Source organism: Marmota marmota, unplaced genomic scaffold, assembly GCF_001458135.2.
Source record: "Marmota marmota marmota unplaced genomic scaffold, marMar, whole genome shotgun sequence".
NCBI lineage: Eukaryota > Metazoa > Chordata > Mammalia > Rodentia > Sciuridae > Marmota > Marmota marmota.
The window spans coordinates 12,797,380-12,816,885 of NW_026000082.1; the positions used below are offsets into that span (position 1 = coordinate 12,797,380).

At 38.5% G+C, this 19,506-nt stretch overlaps 1 protein-coding gene and 1 non-coding gene across 3 annotated transcripts in view; both read right to left on the reverse strand.

Annotated features, from left to right (window-relative positions):
- Positions 1-19,506, reverse strand: part of Scp2 (sterol carrier protein 2) — a 113,454-nt gene that overhangs the window by 8,161 nt on the left and 85,787 nt on the right. For both annotated transcript variants that reach the window (XM_015484986.2, XM_015484985.2), the window contains 2 exons: positions 13,340-13,433; positions 4,911-5,040 (listed from right to left, as the gene is read on the reverse strand). In XM_015484986.2, the coding sequence (XP_015340472.1) occupies positions 4,911-5,040; positions 13,340-13,433 (224 nt within the window). The remainder of the gene's footprint in view (positions 1-4,910; positions 5,041-13,339; positions 13,434-19,506) is intronic.
- Positions 7,055-7,127, reverse strand: Trnav-cac. The gene has a single exon. It is a non-coding gene; the product is annotated as a tRNA-Val (tRNA).

Consider the following 19,506-nt stretch of genomic DNA (forward strand, 5'->3'; position numbering starts at 1 on the left):
TTTGCCCTCCTCTTGTTCCTTGTTGCCATGAGGTGAGCAGCTTTCCTTGGCCATGCCTTCCACCATGATGTGCCACCTCATCTCAGGCCCAAAGAAATCGACCCAGCTGGCCATGGATCGAATCCTCTGAAACCATAAGCCAAAATATATCCTCTTCTCTAAGTTGTTCCTGCCAGATATTTTGGTCATAGTGACAAAAAGTTGACTAACATAATCCCTCAAATTAGTTTTGACTGGGCCTTCACCAATTCAATAGCATCTAATGAATCCCAGATGTTTTCCCAGTTCTCCAAGTCCTTTTGGGGGGATTAGCTGACAAGTCTATGCATTTAAACTAATCAGTATTTAATACATGGATTGGGGTGGAAGCATGGATTTAGCATGCACTTATAAAACTAGGTGCTTTACCTACCTTATTTAATCCTCAAAACAGCTTTACAGGTTATTTTCACCCATTTTCTAAATGAGACACTTAGACTCAGGGAAGATATGTACCTTGTAAGGGACAGAGCCAAGACCCAAACTAAACCAAGGTCTAGGTATCTCCAAAGGCTATGTTCCTTCTAATGTACCTTGGAGGTAGAAGACTCTGAAGCTTTCTCTGTCATGTTACTCTTAAAGGGATAAGGTTGAGAACCCAAGTGCTAGGAGGGAAGAATAAAGAATGAAGGAATACTAGATAAATCATGTAATGTTAGATAAATCAAAGCTGGCTTCTTGGAGATATGCTATGTGAATCATTTCAATGGAGAGATGGGAAAGGCGGAACTCATGAAAAAGATACTAAAAGGTATCTAGGAAGCAAGAAAAGATTATGGAAAGTGCACAAAATCTACAAGTCTTTAATATAATCATTACCAAGCTCTTAAAATACAAGCAAATTAAATACATTTAAATGAATTTTACTTCTTGTTAAAGAAGTAAACCTCCTAGCCCTATATACACATCACAAGAATTAGCAATTCTCCTTAAGATGCCAGTTCAAACTAGGACAAGTTACTGATGCTTTAACATAGCTAATCTCTAACAAATGGTCATTTGTTAGTGGATGTAAAAAGAGCTGGTAATTTCCAGTGGTGGCTTTTACTGGCTAAGTCCATTTTTCAACACCACTGCTGACTGCCAACAGGTGTCAGTTTCAGCAGAAATTACCCTGCCCCAGGCTAAGATCTCTTCAGCACCTGAGCACATGAGAAAAGTCACTCTGCAGGGAACAAGGCTTTTCTGAAACCATTCAACAAGCAAATTACCTTTCGTGACAAATGACCAACCAAAAACATTGAAACAGGAGAAAGAGGAGAAATTTCAAAATCACCTTAACATTTGTTGGAAAATATCAGAATATAATCTTACAAACTACTAACTTTAGTTATTTTTAAAAAATGGCATTATTATATTTCCCAAAGCTCTTTCTATTTCTAAAAGCTAGAATCCAGATTAAGCTTTAGCTTTTCTTCCTGTACCTTAGAGGGCAGCTCATAGAATGCAGACATAAAATCTTTTTCTGCCTACTTGTTTTGGGGGGAAAAACAAAAAAAGATTATGTGTAAGTCAGGAATCTTCACAAAAAGTTACACTGCCCATACCAGATGCAGGCCCTTACCACTGTTTAGCTTTTCCTTCTTTATCCTCTCACTGATTCCTTATCAACAGTGCACATAAAATGCTCTTAACTTTTTCTCCTGCTTCCAAGCTCTACACTCTATTCCAAGAGCTCTGTCAACCTGCTCTCCCCTTGAAGTGCCCCTGAATATTTAAGCACCCTTGCAGAGAAAGAAGTATTCATCGCACCCTGCTAGGCTAACCCTCCTTTCACTGTGCCTGTGCTCCTGATGTCATCATCTCCTCCAGGACCTTCCTCAGTACTGTATCAAAAATGAAGCACTATCATCTGTGATAGACCTCTTTCTTCTGCACAGATTCCAGGACCCACCAATTTTACCTCAAATATCCCAGCATTGACCTTGAACAACACTACTCTGCTCACTGCCATATTATGCTGCTCACTCAGTGGTGACATCCATCCTAACTGCTCTCTCTGCCTCTGATCACTCCCTTTCCAGTTCATCAGGTCCAAAGCACTAGCTTCATCCTCTAAAATACAGCTCTGACTTTTACTATTTTCTACTTAAAAAACAAAGGATTCACTATGTATCAAGCAACTTTCAAAGTTCCTATCATGACCCTTTAAACCCTTCAAAAAGCAGGTCCCAATCTATCATACATCTAAATTACACTAAACCCTGTCAGACAAGAGAAATTTAACAGTGTGATACAGCTACCACTGAGTGAAGGCTTGCTGAGTGCCATTCATTCAGTTGTTTGAATATCTTGATTTTTGAAGGCCTACCATGTGTCAGGTACTGTTCTGGGGCTAGAAAGGCAGCAGTGAATCTAACAGGCAAAAAGCTCTGCCTTCAGAGATTACAACTCACATGGGGAGATGAACAATAAGTAGATAAATAAAAAATTATTATATAGTATATCACAGAGTAACAAATACTATGGAGAAAAATAAGGTAGAAAACCACAACAGGGGGCTGGGGTGGCTCAGTGGTAGAGCACTCGCCTAGAATGTGTAAGGCTCTGAGTTCAATCCTCAGCACCACATAAAAATAAATAAATAAATAAATAAAGGTATTGTGTCCAACTACAACTAAAAAAAAAAATCCAAAATGATTAAAAACACACACACACACACACACACACACACAATTGGGAATGACAATGGGGTATGATTTTTTTAAAAGGGTGGTTAGGGAAGGGCCCCTGGGACAAAGATCTGAAGGAACTGCCCAGAGAGCCAGGAGGAAACAGAGAGCAGAAAATCCCCTACCCATCGAGAATACCTCACATTCATGAAATAGCAAATAGACCAGTGTTACTGATGCAAAGTGAGGGAAAATGTGCCAAGACCAAAAGAAAAAAAAAAAAAAAACTGGGGACAGATCATGAGGTGCCATTGTAGGATTTCTGCTTTTACCTGGAATGAGTTGAAGGTCATCAGATGGTTTTGAGAAGAGGAGGGCAAAAACTGGATTTGAGTTTTTAAATGATCACTCTGGCTAGTTGTGCAAATGGACAGAAGCTAGCAGACTCAGCAAAAATAAGAGGACAGCTCAGACCAGGTGGTAGGAGTACAGGACAGGATTTGCTGCTGGGTTAGACTGTGTAGTATGAGAGAAAGTGGGGGTCAAGGATGACTTCAAGGCTTTTGGACTAAGGAAATAGTAGAACACATGAGTAGAGTGGGAGGAGTACACACTGCAGGAGAAGGATCAGGAGTTCAGTTTGACACTTGTTAGCTTTGACATATCTGCTAGGTATTGCTATACTTTGAATGTTTCCTCTAAAAATTGCATGGCCATTTAACAGCATTAAGAGGTAAAGCCTTTAAGAGGTGAATAGGCCAAGAGGGCTCTGCTCTCATGAATAGAGTAATGCCATTGTTGCAGGACTGGGCTCCTGAAAAAAGGGTAAGTTCTGCCCCACCCTTCTTCTTCCCTCCTCTCATTCTGTCTCATGCACACTCACTTGTCCTTTCACTATATTATAATGCAGTAAGAAAAGTTCTCACCAGATACATCTGCTCATTATTGGACTTCCAGTCTCCAGAACTGTAAGCCAAATACATTTCTTTTTTTTTTTTAATATTTTTTTAGATGTGTAGACCTTTATTTTATTCATTTTACTTATACGTGGTGCTGAGAATTGAGCGCAGTGCCTCACACATGCTAGGCAAGTGCTCTACCACTGAGTCACAGCCTCAGCCCCAGCCAAATACATTTCTATTGTTCATAATTTACCCAGTCTGTGATATTCTGTTATAGTCACAGAAAACGCCCTAAGACAGGTGTCCTAGAAAACTTGTCATTTAAGCAGCTGGATAAACCCCTTGGAGTTCAGTGGCTGGGTACTTGATAAACACATACATCTGGGAATCATCATTGTAGATTGTTTTAAAAGCATGAAACTAGATGAGATCCCCAGGGAGTGAATGAAATAGAGCTGAGCCTTGTAACACTCATGAACTTGAGAGACAAGGAGAAATCAGCAAGAGAGGCCAGGAAGGACCAGCCTGGAAGAGGAAAAGCTGGAATTATAATATCATGAGGGTGGGAAATTAACCACTGAATTCAGCAAGATAGTGGCTATTGATGACTTTGGCAAAAACAGATTTATGACACTTATCAGGACAAAAGGTGACTGGAATGAATTCAAGAAAGATTTGGATGAGAAGAAGAGGAAATAGTAGCAAAGCCAGTCTTCCAGGGCCATACATATAGCCATGCACTGGACCATGTTCTTTACAGGCTAATTAAAAGAATATTCCTAACCCTTCCATTAACACTATGAAATAGGAACCATTTATCAGGCCCATCTACAAATAAGAAAATCACGGTTAAGAGAAGTAAATAACTGGTACAAGGTCAGAATCTGAGAGAGGCAGGGCCAGGACCCCAACCTAAGATTATTATTATTATTATTATTTTTTTTTTTTAGAGAGAGGGAGGGGGGGGGAGAGAGAGAGAGAGAGAAATTTTTTTAATATTTATTTAGTTAGTTAGTTAGTTTTTGGTGGACACAAATCTTTATTTGTATGTGGTGCTGAGGATCGAACCCGGGACGCATGCATGCCAGGCGAGCGCACTACCGCTTGAGCCACATCTCCAGCCCCCCAACCTAAGATTATTTAATTCCAAAGCCTACGACTGGCAGCTCTGTGGTTCAGTCTCCCAATCTTGGGAAGAGGCAGCTTTGATCTACTCCTGTACCCAAGATTTAATGGTTCTTTAACAAGGTCCTGTAACTCCACTTTTGGGGAATAACCAAGTAGACTCCAGTTCTCCCAGCTGATAGTCTTTGTGAACCAGTCAATGTTCCATAAACCAAGTTACTGCTGCACTGACCTGAGTTGGGAAGCACCGATCCTTTGCCATTCTTCACATCCACCACCCAGGTGGCTTCTTTACCCCCAGGACCATCCTTCACCTTGAAGGCAAAAATACCACCAATTTTCTTCACAAACTGTTCCCCATCCTGGAAATAAAAATAACACTCAGAGTTATATTAGGTCCCTTTCTCTGGCTTTCTCCCCAAGCAAATAAATGTTTAAACAGGTACAAGATGTGAGCAGCTGGGCCACTGGGCAGTCCCCAAGCTTCTTTAGGATCTTCCACCCAGAAGTCAAAAAGGCAACCAAGCAACAATTCCCAAATCTGCCAAGTCCTCTGTTAAAAAGGGCTCTCAGGCACAACTGCAGGAAGGGAAAGAAAGAAAGAAAATGTGCCAGCATTTTCTGCTGAAACAGCCTTCATTTTTCTCAATCATTTGGGCACAATTCATTCTGGTCTCTTAAAATGCAGGCATCCTCACTGCCTTTCTGCAGATTAATGTTTTTTATGTCTAATTTTGGTTTCCTACAACCAGACTTAAAGTGAGACCAAAGACTTTTGGGGGGGAGTAATTTAATTTTTGTATTAGTCTAAAGAATTATTTAAGTAATATAATGCTTACATTCACCACTTATTTTTGGATCTTGGGGAACAAAGCTGGCCTAAATATAAAAACATATCCTCAGACCCACACCTCTTCAGATGGGTGTCCTTTCTCCTTCCCTTCTTCTCCCCTTCATTCCCACTCTGTTTCAACTTTCCATCCTGAATCATTTATTAAGTCAGACATTGTTCCAGGCACCAAGGATATAAAAGCAGGAGACAGAAAAGTGAATGCTGGCAATCCTTCATGACCACATGACAACACATGGGGATAAGGGAAGCACAGGGACTGCAGGAGCAGCTGGCAGGATGTGCAATGAAAGGATGACCACAACCTCGTACTCTAGCTTTTAAAAAACAAAAGCAGCACAATAATCTTATTGAAAATATTTTTCCTTAGAGAAGAAACACATTTCATTGTGTTAGAATTAGAAAATATTGATAAGCAAAAAGAAGAAAATACAAATCATTCAGAATTTTATCAAAGAAAATCATAGTTGGAATAAATTCCATCTCTTTTCTCTGCATATGCATTTTAAAAATGGGATCATGCTGTCTTGTAATCTTTTGTTTAATTACTCTCATTATGTGTATCACTTAATATCCTGTCATACAATTTTAATTTATTTAATTTTTTGAAAGGGGTCCCGCTATGTTGCATAAGCTGGCCCTGAACTCCTAGACTCAAGTAATCCTCCCACCTCAGCCTTTTGAGCTGCTGGGACTACAGGTATATACCACCAGGTGAGCTTCCACACAATTTTAAATGACCACATACAAAACTGTAAAAGGGCACTTCATTTAACCAGTACCTTTTTTCTTATTAGAATTTGCTAATTCTAACTCTGGCTCTTATTATAATGCTATGAATAATGTTCTTATATTTCAACAATTTTATATAACTCACTTTTATATATGGGTAAATTCCTAGAATTAAACTCTGCTAACTCTGATTCTGGCAATCACCATAAGTTCCTCCTTTTTCATATATTTCTATCTCCCTGGACAAGTTATTAAACCAAACCTCTCTATATCTCAGGGTTTTTTTATCTGTTAAATGGAAATAAAACAATAACTACCTACACAGAATTGTATGAGAATTAAATTATATAAATACCCACAAAGCACAGAACAATTGCTCAATGGATGTTAGCATTTTCTGTTGTTATTTTATTCTATGATGTTTGCTAATCCTATGCTAATATTGTAGATATAAAATGCATTTTACTCTTAGGCATAGAAAATCATCTTCCAAATATTCTTGGCTGTTCTTAGATTTGGGGGAACATTTTTTCCTCCATATGTACTTATAATCATTTAGTTAATTCTTCCTCACAAATGCAGTTGAATTTAGATGCCATTACATAGAACATATGGATCTGTTTGGGACAGAAGTAATCTTTAGAATATTAAGCGTCTCTACCCGTGAACTTGGTGTATCTTTATGGTATATCTTTTTTTTTAAGTTGTAGATGGATACAATATCTTTATTTTTGTTTGTGTTTATTTATTTATTTATTTATTTATTTATTTATTTATTTATTTATTTATTTATAATGTGGTGCTGAGGATCGAACCCAGGGCCTCAAGCGTGTGAGGCATGCGCTCTACCACTGAGCTACAACCCCAGCCCCTTCATGGTATATCTTTAATGTCCCTTGGAGAAACATCTTCCCCTTGTAGGTTCCATACCCCCCCCCCCGTCCCCACCCACCAGTGCTGGGGCTCGAACTCAGGTCCTAGCACACGCTAAGCAAGTGTTCTACAACTGAGCTACATTCCCAGCTCCCACATAGGCTTTTGAACATTTCTTGTTTATTCTTAGGTATTTATAGTGCTCTTATTAGTAATATATTTTATGGCTGGGTTGCTAGAAATATATAGGAAATCCAATAAACATTTACATTTAGTTTGGAACTGGTTACCTTTTAAGTTCTCTTATCTCTAATAGCTTTTATTTCCTATCTTTTTTTACTTAAGACTTATAGACCTGCAATAATTTATCCCCTAGATTCTTTCTTTTGTATCATAATAGTCATTCTTTTAACAAAGATTTAAGAGTTTACTATGCTCAGGAACATGATGCACCTGAAATACTCAAATAATTATTTCCCCTGAGGAACATACATTAGATCATATGAGATACAACCTTCGTTTCTATGTATGCAGTGCTATGTCCTAAATTTGTTCTTTCTTTTTGTTGTGGTTTGTTTTACAACAGCAATTGATACATAATTTACACCCCATAAGATTTATCATTTTTTATCATATTCAAAGAAGTACAACTAAGGAAGATGGAAGGAGACCTTCATCGTTATACAGAATACATGTATGATGTTGTGAGGAGAAAAAAAAGAAGTGTGTCACATTAGATTGGATAGAGAGAAGTGATGGGAGGGGAGGGGAAGGGAAGGGGGGATAGGAAGGGCAGCAAAATAAAATAGACATTATTATTGCTGTATGTATATAGGTGACTGTATGACCAATGTGATTCTGCAACCCGTACAATCATAAAAATGAGAAATTATACCCCATTTGATTCAAATGTATGAACTGTCAAGATCATTGTACTGTCATGTGTAGCTAATTAAAAAAAAAAAAAGAAGTACAACTAATATGACTAATTTTAGAACATTCTCATTAATCCCAAAAGAAATCTGAACCCTTTCATAGTCACTCCCTGTTCCTCCCCACCAGCCCCTGGAAATGACAAACCTACTTTCTGTCTTTATAGATTTGCTTATTCTGGATATTCCATATACAAAGAATCATACAATATGGGTTTGTCTGTTTGTTTGGGGGGTTTTTTGGTACTGGAGAGGTGCTTTACCACTGAGCTACATCCCCAGTCCTTTTTTATTTTAATATTTTTTATGCAAGGCAAAAGCTCTACCAACTGAGTTACAACCCCAGCCCCCCAGTCCTTTTTTTTTTTTTTAATTTTAAGACAGGGTCTCACTAAGTTGTTGAGTTTGGCCTCGAACTTATGTTCCTCCCGCCTCAGCCTACTGAATAGTTGGGATTACAGCTGAGTGCTACCATACCTATCCAATGTGTGGTCTTTTGTGACTGGCTTCTTTCACTTAGCATAATGTTTTTAAGGTTTGTGCATGTTGAAGTGTATATCAATCAGTATTTTGCTCCTTTCTATGGCCAGGTAATATTCCACTATATAGATGCAGCTTATTTTGTTTATTCATCCATTGATGGTTGTTTCCACTTTTTAAAAATGAATAATCCTGTAATGAACACTTATGCAAAATATTTTGTGTGTACATAAGTTCTAGTTTCTCTTAGGTATATAGTGGAATTGCTGAGTAATAAGGTAATATCTAACTTGTTTAGGAACTACCGAACTGTTTTTCTAAAATAGGTATACTATTTCATAATCCCACCAGCAATGAATGAGGAGTTCCAATTTCTCCACATTCACAACATTGTTATCTTTTTTTAGTCATCCTACTGGGTGTGTCAATATTTTTCTTATATAGGTAAATCACCCTAAGCCTATTTGAAATCAATCATGGGTCCAAAGCAGCTGTCCTAAAAACATACAGTCTAGGCCTACTTATCTCAAAAGCCATGGAGGCATCTTTTACGTGAATATTTTAAAATTAACCACTAATATTTTCTAGTCAAACCCAAAAACCAAACCACTGTCAAGTTTTTAAGTAAAAAAGAAATTATCTTATTTTGTTTTCCCTTAATACAGTTTACTCAAACTGTTTTAAATAAATTTTAATAACTGGGAGGGGGGCTTCAAAGTTTTCAAGTATTTGTACAAATACTATTTCTTTAACCTTCATAAAGCCCTATAAGTAGCTGGGTAGGTATTAACATTAACTTTTCTAATTATGTAGAAAAGGCAACCAAGGCTCATAAAGGTCAAGAACCGGGCTGGGACTATAGCTCAGTGGTAGAGTGCTTGCCTCGCACATGTGAGGCACTGGGTTTGATCCTCAGCACCACATAAAAATAAATAAATAAAGACATCGTGTCCATCTACAAATAAAAAATATTTTAAAAGTAAATAAATAAAGGTCAAGCACCCTTCAGACTATCTTCTATATTGCTGCCAAGCAATCCATTTAACATAACCTAACTCTAACTCTTAACATAACCTTCCAACACTTTAAGGCTTGAATTTCATACATGGTCTCCCCTAGGCAACAGGGTGAAGTCTATCTTTATCATTTAGGAATCTTCATGAGTTGAGGCATATTCGTCTGTCTGATCACCAGCCACTTTCTCTCCCTCACAGATTTTATGCTCTAACAATACTGATAATTTTGAATATAGTGCCAAGGTCTCTTATGCTTCCATGCCCTCACCTCATTCATGCCCTTTGTCCCTTGTTGCTCAACTCCTATTCTTCTTTCCTACCCTGACCTCATCATTCAAGTCTCAGCTCACATGCTAATTCTTCTGGGAAGGCTTCCTCTGAAGAATTCTGATGGACTTCTGCACATGCACCCAAATAGTTATTTTTTTCTGGAAAAAAATTTCCACGTCTCTCTTTCCACTAAACAATGTTCCCTGAGGGGCAGGAACACATGGTTAATAAGTAGTAAAATCTGAATTCAATCACAATCCCACATTCGCTCCTCTTTCCATCTGACCACACTGTACCACAACTGTAGGTTATATCAATTGTCCAAACATGAGCCTATGACAGCAGAATAGTATCTGCTACCATAACATGAATTAGAAGAAAGTTCAGTCTTCCCCACATTCCCTGGAGTCTTCTCTCACTCTGGAGATGACCTAGGAGAGGGAGTTAATAATGTTGGTGTGATGTGCTAAGACACCCAAGAGCCAGACTTCCTCTGGGGCCAGTGGCCCCTGAAGGACTATTGTAGGTACATCCATACCACCCGCTTGCACAATGGCTCAGGAATACATCTATGAGCAGATGTTGACAAGTTAGAGCAGGAAAACATCAGCAAGCACTTAGAAATTTCACCTGCATGCTTGAAGAGAAATTCCTGCAATCTTACTATTACTTACCCTCTTATCTCCTTAAGACAGTTGTAGATTAATTTGTACTTGGTATTACTTCTGAGAACCAAATGACTCTTAGAAAATCACATCCCTTGGTCAATAAAGCATTTTCATTTGAAGTGGGAATGAGAGTATTCAAGGAAATGAAGCAGAAGGACAGAGAGTTAAGGGGAAAAAGAAAACACAGTTGTGAAACTGGAGATCATTAGTACTAAGAAAGTTCTAACTGCCTCCTTATGGGAAGAAAAGTACTTCTTTCTGAGTAGGCAAAAGGTCATGGAGTAGGGTCCTGTTGTAAACTCAATAGGGACAAAAAATTAAGACAAATTCAAAGAAGGGCAATGGAGTATTGCTAACAAAGACAAAAGTGGAAATAAAATCTCTTACCAAGCAGCCTGTGCTAATGCAGAAAATGCATGAATTGACAAAAGATTCCAAGACTTTCACATTTTAGTGCTGCAAATACTGAGGAAACTGACAATCGTGGGAAGGAGAAAAGAAACAAGGGGACAAGGTCTGTGGGGGTGAGTTCATGGAAGAGAAAGGAATTAAAATGGGAGCAAGAGGCATACATTTGCAAAGCTAAAAGCATACCGCAAAATAAAAACAGCACTGCTTTGTTAATCTCAATAATGGAGTATTCAATGATTGATCTATGGTCATACCTCAGACCTCATACTAGATGATCTCTAATCCTTTTATTTGATTTTTCAAGCAGACTGCAGTTAAAAAAAAGAAAAAGAAGAAAAATCAAGCTGAACCCTCATTAGAGTCCATCTTCATTTTACAGTGGACAGTTAAAGAAATTCAAAACACAATTCACAATTATGAGATTTTTTTCCCTACTAGGTTGTCAAAGATTTTTATTTATTTATTTATTTATTTTTTAAGCAACCAACACAGTATCAGAGAAGGTATGAAGAAAGAAGTTACTCTCCTGAACTGTTAGGAAGTCCACCAACCAGTACCCTCCTTCTGGTGGGGACTTTCACAAACTATTAAAATGAGAAATGTATTTATCTAACTATCCAACAATTCTGTCCTTTAATTATTAAACTAAGTTGATCCTGCAATAAGTACCTAAAGACAAGTGCAAAAGGAAATTCATTATAGTAGTGTTTTACTTTCAAAATTTAAACAATCTGATATTAATCATAGGAAGCTTGTTAAATAAATTATGATACATATGTGCAAGCACATACTATGTACTGAAAAGGATGGTAAAGATTTATATTGATGGCCAAGAAACAGCAAGAGAAAACAGCAGACTATAAAACAACAGGTAACTCCATGCAGATACAACCTCACAAGATGACCATGTGAACCTCCTACAGCTTCTGGATCAGTGGCACTCTCTTGGAGCTATCAGCCTGGCCCTGCTCCATCTCAGGAAGGCTGCTGATCATTATGAAGATCCTGGAAATATTAGGCCCTTCCACAAGACACAGCTGCCTCCCACCCACAGTGTAATCACCTTAGATGCTGTGCCCGGCAGTAAAGATTACGAAACACACACAGTGTTTGCTTCTCTGTGGCTCTAACTGGACTGAAATACACAGCTTAAAAGTTTTGAATCCTCTTATTTACTTCAGTCCACTTTGAGTTCCACATCAGATGTGTAATTTGAATTGTGATAGTGGCTGTAACTGTACCTTGCATGGTCTCAAGAAATCAATAATGAAATCCCAGATATTTCTAAGTTTGAAACAATGAAATAAATATCTAATTCTATCAAAGGAGAATAATCTTCCTGTTAGGTTGCTTCTGTATGATTATTATCAAGAATTATTGTACAAAAATATCTGCATATATGGTATAATTTAAAAACCCAACATATATTATATGATCCTCATTATATAAAATTTTAAGTTTATGTAGAGAGAGATGTCTGAATGAATATTCACCATTGTTGACACTTCAGTGAACTGTGAGTAGTAGAATTTGGGGAGGTTTAAATTTTTATTTTGGGGACTGGGGATATGGCTCAAGTGGTAGCGCACTTGCCTAGCATGCGTGAGGTACTGGATTCTATTCTCAGCACCACATAAAAATAAAATAAAGATATTGCATCCACCTAAAACTAAAAAATAAATATTAAAAATAATTATTTTGTGTGTATTTCTGTACAATGTAAATTTTTGAAAAATTAGTATCATTTCTTATAAGAAAACAATTAGTTAAAAATTACTTTGAAAAGACATCTGTGTGTGGTGGCACATGCCTATAATGCCAATTACTTGGGAGTATGAGGCAGGAGGATCACAAGTTCAAGGTCTGCCTGGTTAACCTACAAGATCATGTCTCAAAATAAAAAGGGCCAGAGATGTAGCTTAGTGGTAGAGTGCTTGCCCAGCATGTGCAAGGCCCTATGTTCAACTCCCAGTACAGAAAAATAGAGAAATCAAATACAAATGATTCCTTTTAAAAAAGAATTTTGACATCATGTACATTTAAAGGCTCACTTAAATATTATTTAAAATATTATTCTTTGGAATTATTCTACATAAAATCTTTTTAATTCAGAAGGAAATTACACCAAAATATATGAGAACCCCTATACACATGAACTTTGTCCAGAACTAAATCTCTCTCTTACAAGGGACTGAGTGACAATTTTAAACCTTATTTATTCTAGTTCTTTAACTCCATCTGGAGATCTGTACATTTCTGAAATAACATTCTTACTAGAATTACAAGGAAGCCTTAATTAAACTCTCAGAAATCTAAAACATACTGAATACTTGACAACATGACATAAATTCTCAACTTGTGCCACAACATGAAACCTGTGTGCACTTCCCAGCCTCAGAGTCCCTGGCAATGTTTTACACAGATCTCACCTCTTCAAGCTTCTTCTCGATCTCCTTAAAGACAAGATCTGCCTTAAATCCATCACTTGCAGCACTGGTGGGAGCAGCCTCAATCTGATGTGTCCTATGAGAATTGGGGGAAAGGATCAATTTCAATTCATGGGTACTAGGGTTTTCAACATTTATACAATAGTAATTGTCAAAAACTCCTAGAGATATTGCAACTCTTATCTAAAATTTTCAAAAAGCACATAAAACAATCCTTTTTCCCAATTTTTCACCAAATATTGAGTACTCATTAGGTGCTAGACATTATGCTTGAAAATACTGTAGACCAAAGAAGCTCCCCCAAGAAACTTATATTAGCAGTGGAGAGAGACAATTGGCAAGCAAATAAATAAAAAAATATAGTTACTATGAAGAAAATAAAGCTGGTTAAGGGGATATAGAGGGAGTACATGCCAGCTGAAAAATGGACTGTAAGGGAGTATGTGGGAGTGCAGGGAGATCAACCGAGTAGCTTTTGCAACAGTCCAAGTGAAAGATAATAATTATAACAGGGAAATAAGAGAGTGGGAAGGAAGCAGGTTGGATTTGAGATTGTTTTGTTTTTTTTTTTAATCTCCAATACAAGGGTTTAACAACCATCTGTCTACTGGATTGTTTGATACTTAGGAAACAACTACAGAAATATGGCTTGATGTGGCACAAGGAACACAGCCTTTACAGAGCCACAGGCTGAACCCAAGGGCCTCCTCCACTCACAAGTGACATGATTTAGAGCAAGCTACTTCACTGCAGTGCACAGTGGGAGGGAGAGAAGAGGTGGAATGTGCTAAAGACTGCAGAATTAAAGGGGATCACCTCTCAGAGTTCGTGGCCCATGGTGAACAACAAGAGCCATAACTACTATTGATTCAGAGCCTCAAGGTTAGGTATGGACACAAATCCCAGCAGTCTGAGAAAGAAGAGGGCAGCTTAGGCTGCCAGGTAATTCCTCTCACATACCACCGCAGCAGACTGGAATGCAGGAAGGAAATGTCTGAAGGAGAGGAGCAGAGCAGCTACTCATCAACAGCCCTTCTTTCTTTCTTTCTCTCTTTCCCCTTTTCACCTCCTCCCTATACAGGCTCCCAGTTCATTTTTCCTTTCCCTTGCTCTATCACTTCATAAACATTTAGTGACCTTCTGCTACACTGCCAGGTGCACTGGAGATTTTAGGGTGAAGCTGTCACACCCAAGCCCTGTCCTCACTGAGTTTATATTCTTCTGCTGGAGAAAAAAAAAAAAAAAAGCCACATATTCCCCCAAAAGATTGGGAATTGTAGCACGTATCTGGATACAAAGAAAAAGAGAAACTTACTTTATGTGGGACAGTCAAGAAATGACTCTCTGAACAGGTGATTTCAAGCTACTATTCTATTAGAGGAAGAAAGGGAATTAGCTATTCAAAGAAGAAACTGCCAAGATCCTGAGGGAGAAAAGAGCTTGGTATGTTAACAGAAAGTAAAATAAGACCAACCTCACTAGAACCCAATGAATAAGGGAAAATGACATGAAATGAAATTGGAGAATTAGGCAGAGACCGGATTATGTAGACAAGCCAAAGCAAGGAATCTGGAAAACCACAGAAATGGTAACAAGGAAAAGAAATAGTTTGTGACTATTCTTACAACAATGAACAGAATGATTTGGGGAGAAGGGACAAAAACCGAGGTAAGGAGACTTAATTTATGAGTTCTGGAGTAGTCTTGATAGGTGGTGAGTAGAAATGGAGAGAGAGAAATATAGTCAAAGTAGAATCCATAGCTTGTGTTGCTGGGGATGAGGGAGATGGAAAGGGACAAAGAAAGGGCAAGGAAGATTCAGGAGTTTGAGCATAACTGGGGACAACAGGGCCATTTCCTGAGATATGAAAGAATATAGAGAATAGAAGAGCTCAACTTTCGGTTACAGGTACAGTCAGTATGGGAGATCAGAAGGCAGTTGGATGAGAGTCTGGGGCTCAGATGAGAGATCTAGCTGGAGACAAAAATGAAGCAATCATCAGTGTTATGGTTTAGATGTGGTGTCCCCCAAAAAAGCTCACATGTGACACAGTGCAAGATATAGAGGAGAAATGATTGGATTGTGAGAGTCTTAACCCAATCAGTGAATTAATCCCCTGCTAGGGATTAACTGAGAGGTAATTGAAATAGTAGGATGTGGCTGGAGGAGATGGGAATTAGGGGCATGGCTTTGGGGTATATATTTGTATCTGGCAAGTAGAGACCTCTCTTTCTGCTTTCAGATCACCACATGAGCAGCTTCCCTCTGCCACATTTCTTCCACCATGATGGAGCCAACCTTCTATTGACTGAGACCTCTGAAACCATGAGCCCTTAAATAAACTTTTCCTTCTCTACAGTTATGCTGGTCAGGGCCTTTTAGTCACAGCGGCAAAAAAACCTGACAAAAAACAATCAGCATAACCCTTTAAATCCCTGGGAATAGAACATAAGGGAATTATAGAGAAAGAGAGCCCAGGACAATGCCCTTCAGAACCCCACTATTTAGAGTCTGGGACAGAAGGGGAGGAGGCAGCAGCCAGTGAAGACTCAAGCAGAAATCCAGGGAAGTATGGTACCACAGGAGCCCAGAGGAGAGGGAGTTCAGGGGGAGGAGTAAACTATGCCAAACACTGCCAAAGGTTAAGTACCCACTGGATTTGGTAACAAGGTAACACATGACCTTGACAAAGGCTGCTTCAAGTGGCAGAGGGTAGTGGTCAATTACAGTGGACTGAGGGGAAATGAAAGGAAACAGGACAGTGTGCTCTTTTGAGATATTCCTTTTAGGGGAACAGTGAAATGGAATAGTCTTTAGAGGGGAACACGGTATCAAGGAAGGTTATCTTCTTATTTTGAGGTGGGAAAAAAATAGGATCTTTTGACTAATCTCTTTAATCTCTTCAAGAAATGTATATTTTTTCCTGGATGTACTTCTAAAAAACTTCTCTATTTTTTTTCACTGTGTTAAAATATATATAACACAAGATTTACCACCTTCTTCTTCTTCTTCTTCTTCTTCTTCTTCTTCTTCTTCTTCTTCTTCTTCTTCTTCTTCTTTTCTCCCAATACTGGGGATGGAATTCAGAACCTTGTGCATGCTAAGAATAAAGCAACATTCCCAGCCCTTTTCAAAATTTTATTTTGAGAACCATAAGGTTCTTACTAACTTTCCCAGGCTAGCCTTAAAATTGTGATCCTCCTGCCTTAGCTTCCTGAGTAGCTGGAACTACAGGCGTGTGCCACACAGTTCAGTGGTATTAAATATGTTCATAATGTTGTGCAACTGTCACCAATATCCATCTCTATAACTGTTTTCATCTTGTAAAACTGAAACTCTGTATCCATTAAGTAATAACTCCTTAATTTCCCACTCCCTGCTATTCCGGGCAAACACCATTCAGCTTTCTATCTCTATGACTGTGACCACCCGTAAGTACCTCATATAAGTGAAATCACACAGCATTTGTCTTCATGTGACTAGAGTTTATCACTTAATGTCTAAAAGGTTTATTTATGATGTAGCATATGTTAGAATTTTCAAGGAATGTTTGGTTTGGTTTCAAGATTGACTTATCAGAAGAGCTATACCTGATGATAATAATAAACCAGAGGAAAGGAGGTGGAAGGAGAGAAATCTTAAGAAGGTGACAGGGGACGGGATCTAAGCCAAGGAGGCTGAAGGGAAGAAACAGGATCAGAGAGGTGCAATTCCAGACAGGTCTATCAGTCTAGTGATCAATGATGAGGGTGTTTGGGTTTAAAAATTGCTACATTCTCAACAAAGAATAAGATAAAGCAATCAGCAGAGTGGGAATGAAAGGGTGGCTATGGAAAATCTAACAAGTTGAAAAGTGAGCCTACTAGGGGCATCACACTGATAGGAACCAGGAATGGATCTGAAGCAGTAGAGCAGGGAGGCTTCAGGGCCATGTGGCTTTGCTTCTGGGTCTGAATGTCTCCTTCTTGGCAAACTCTGCTTCTCCCTTCAAGTCCTGGCCCAAGAAACTCCTTTTTCTATGAGACCCTACTAAAGATCTACTTCTCAAAAGCAGATGCCACATTTAAAAAAACAACAACAACAAAAAAAAAAAAAACCAACCCAACAGCAACAAACAAAACACTTAGCATCACTAGTTCCCAACACATAAAGTCTGAGCGATCTAAAGCCAGGTGACAACATTAGTTTTTCTCCAAAAGCCAATTCCATTTAATCAATAGTTGAATTTTCAACCTTTACCCACCACCATGTATTTCTCCAAACTTGCCACATCTTAACTGAATATGATAAATAAGATATTAGTAGCAGTGTACAGTATTTGTTATGTGGTAATGTCCAGACATGTTCCCAAAGGTCACAGACTATCTCTTTATCTTGTTTGTTTTGAAAAGCTCATCAAGTTGATGATTAACCAACTTTTCACCCAGATTAGGAAAAAGTTAATATGTGGTATGCTATCAATATTTTCTGAAAACCCCTCCTTACAGTTTATTTGATGTGTGCCCTGTTCAAAGGAAACTGAAGCTATTAACTGAAATTCAGAAAGAGAATATACACACTCAAAAAAGTTTATTCTCACTATTTCTTTCCATTGTTTTGTTTGGTTTTTGATATGGGGGTCTCACTATGTTACCCAGGATGGCCCCAAGCTCTCAGGGTCGAGTGATCCTCCCATCTCAGTCTCCTCAGTGCTGGGATTACAGATATAGGGCCACTAAACCCAGCTTCTCATGTGGTTTCTTTATACACAAAGTTCTTTTAGCAAAACTAAATTCTGACTGGTTTTATTTATATTTGGTTTACCTATAAATTTCCTGGAATAAATCTAGTATGTAAAATGTTGGAAAGGACCCTGAAGAGAAACCAGCAGACTATCCTAGTTGGTGAATATCTAGATTGCTGAAAAATTTCATTGTAAGACCTATACAGGCTTCATTTAAACAATGTCAAAGACTGGGAACACAATAGTCTACAAAACACATACCCTGCCCTAAGACAGATGATGGTTAGAACCTTGATTCCTACCACTTGAGGCTTTCTTTAGATAGACTCGTCTTCATTTTCAGGGCCCCTGTTGCAGCACTAAACGCATCAATCTCACCTACAAACAGGTATATAATACTGACCATGAAGGAGTTTTATGAGGATTAAACAAAGATGTGCAGCTGGGAGTATAGCTTAGTGGTAGAACACTCACCAAGCTTGTATACAGTCCCTGGGTTTGGTCCCCAAAACAGAGGGAAAAAAGTAAGACTGAATGTGAAACATCTAGCATGTATGGCCTGGCACATACCAGACCCTCAAAAAGGAATTGTTTAAGAACTCTCACTCCAGGAACAGTGTTCACACCCATAATCCCAGCTACTCAGGAGGCTGAGGTGAGAGGATTGCAAAGTTCAGGCCAAACTGGGCAACTGAGCAAGACCCTGTCTCAAAAGTAAAGCTAAAATGTAGCTCAGTGGTAGAGAACCCCAGTTCGTTCCCCAGTAAAAACAAAACTTTTATCAACTCAATAATAAAAAGACTTAAAAACAACCCAAATTAAAAAGGGCCATTTCTCCAAAGATGATATACAAATGGTTAATAAGCACATGAAAAGATACTTAACATCATTAGCTATTTAGGAAATGCAAATCAATATCACAATAAGAAACAACTTCACACAGAGTAGGACAGATAGAGAAAGGATGTAGAAAAATGGAACTCCTCATACAAATAGGATATTATTTGGTCTTAAAAAGGAATAAAGTACTAATACATGACACACATGGATGAACCTTGAAAAACATCATATTAAACGAAAGAAGACAATAATGAAAGACCACATATTGCCTTATTTATATGAAATTTCCAGGGTAGACAAATCCACAGAAACAGAAGGTAGAGGAGTGGTTTCTAGAGACTGCAAGAAGGAAGGGACTAGGGAATGATGGGTAATGGGTATGCAGTTTCTTTGGGGGTGACGAAAATTTTCTAAAATTGATCATGGCGGAACTTCCCTAGACCGGGGCTAGGAGCCCGCGGAAACTGCTTCTCCGTACGGGTCCTGCTGACGGCCGGTCAGGACTCACCCGTTGCTTTGGTTGCCCGGCAAGAGGAACGAAATGCTGCCATTCGCATAGGACACCAACATGGCAGAGATCTGATGT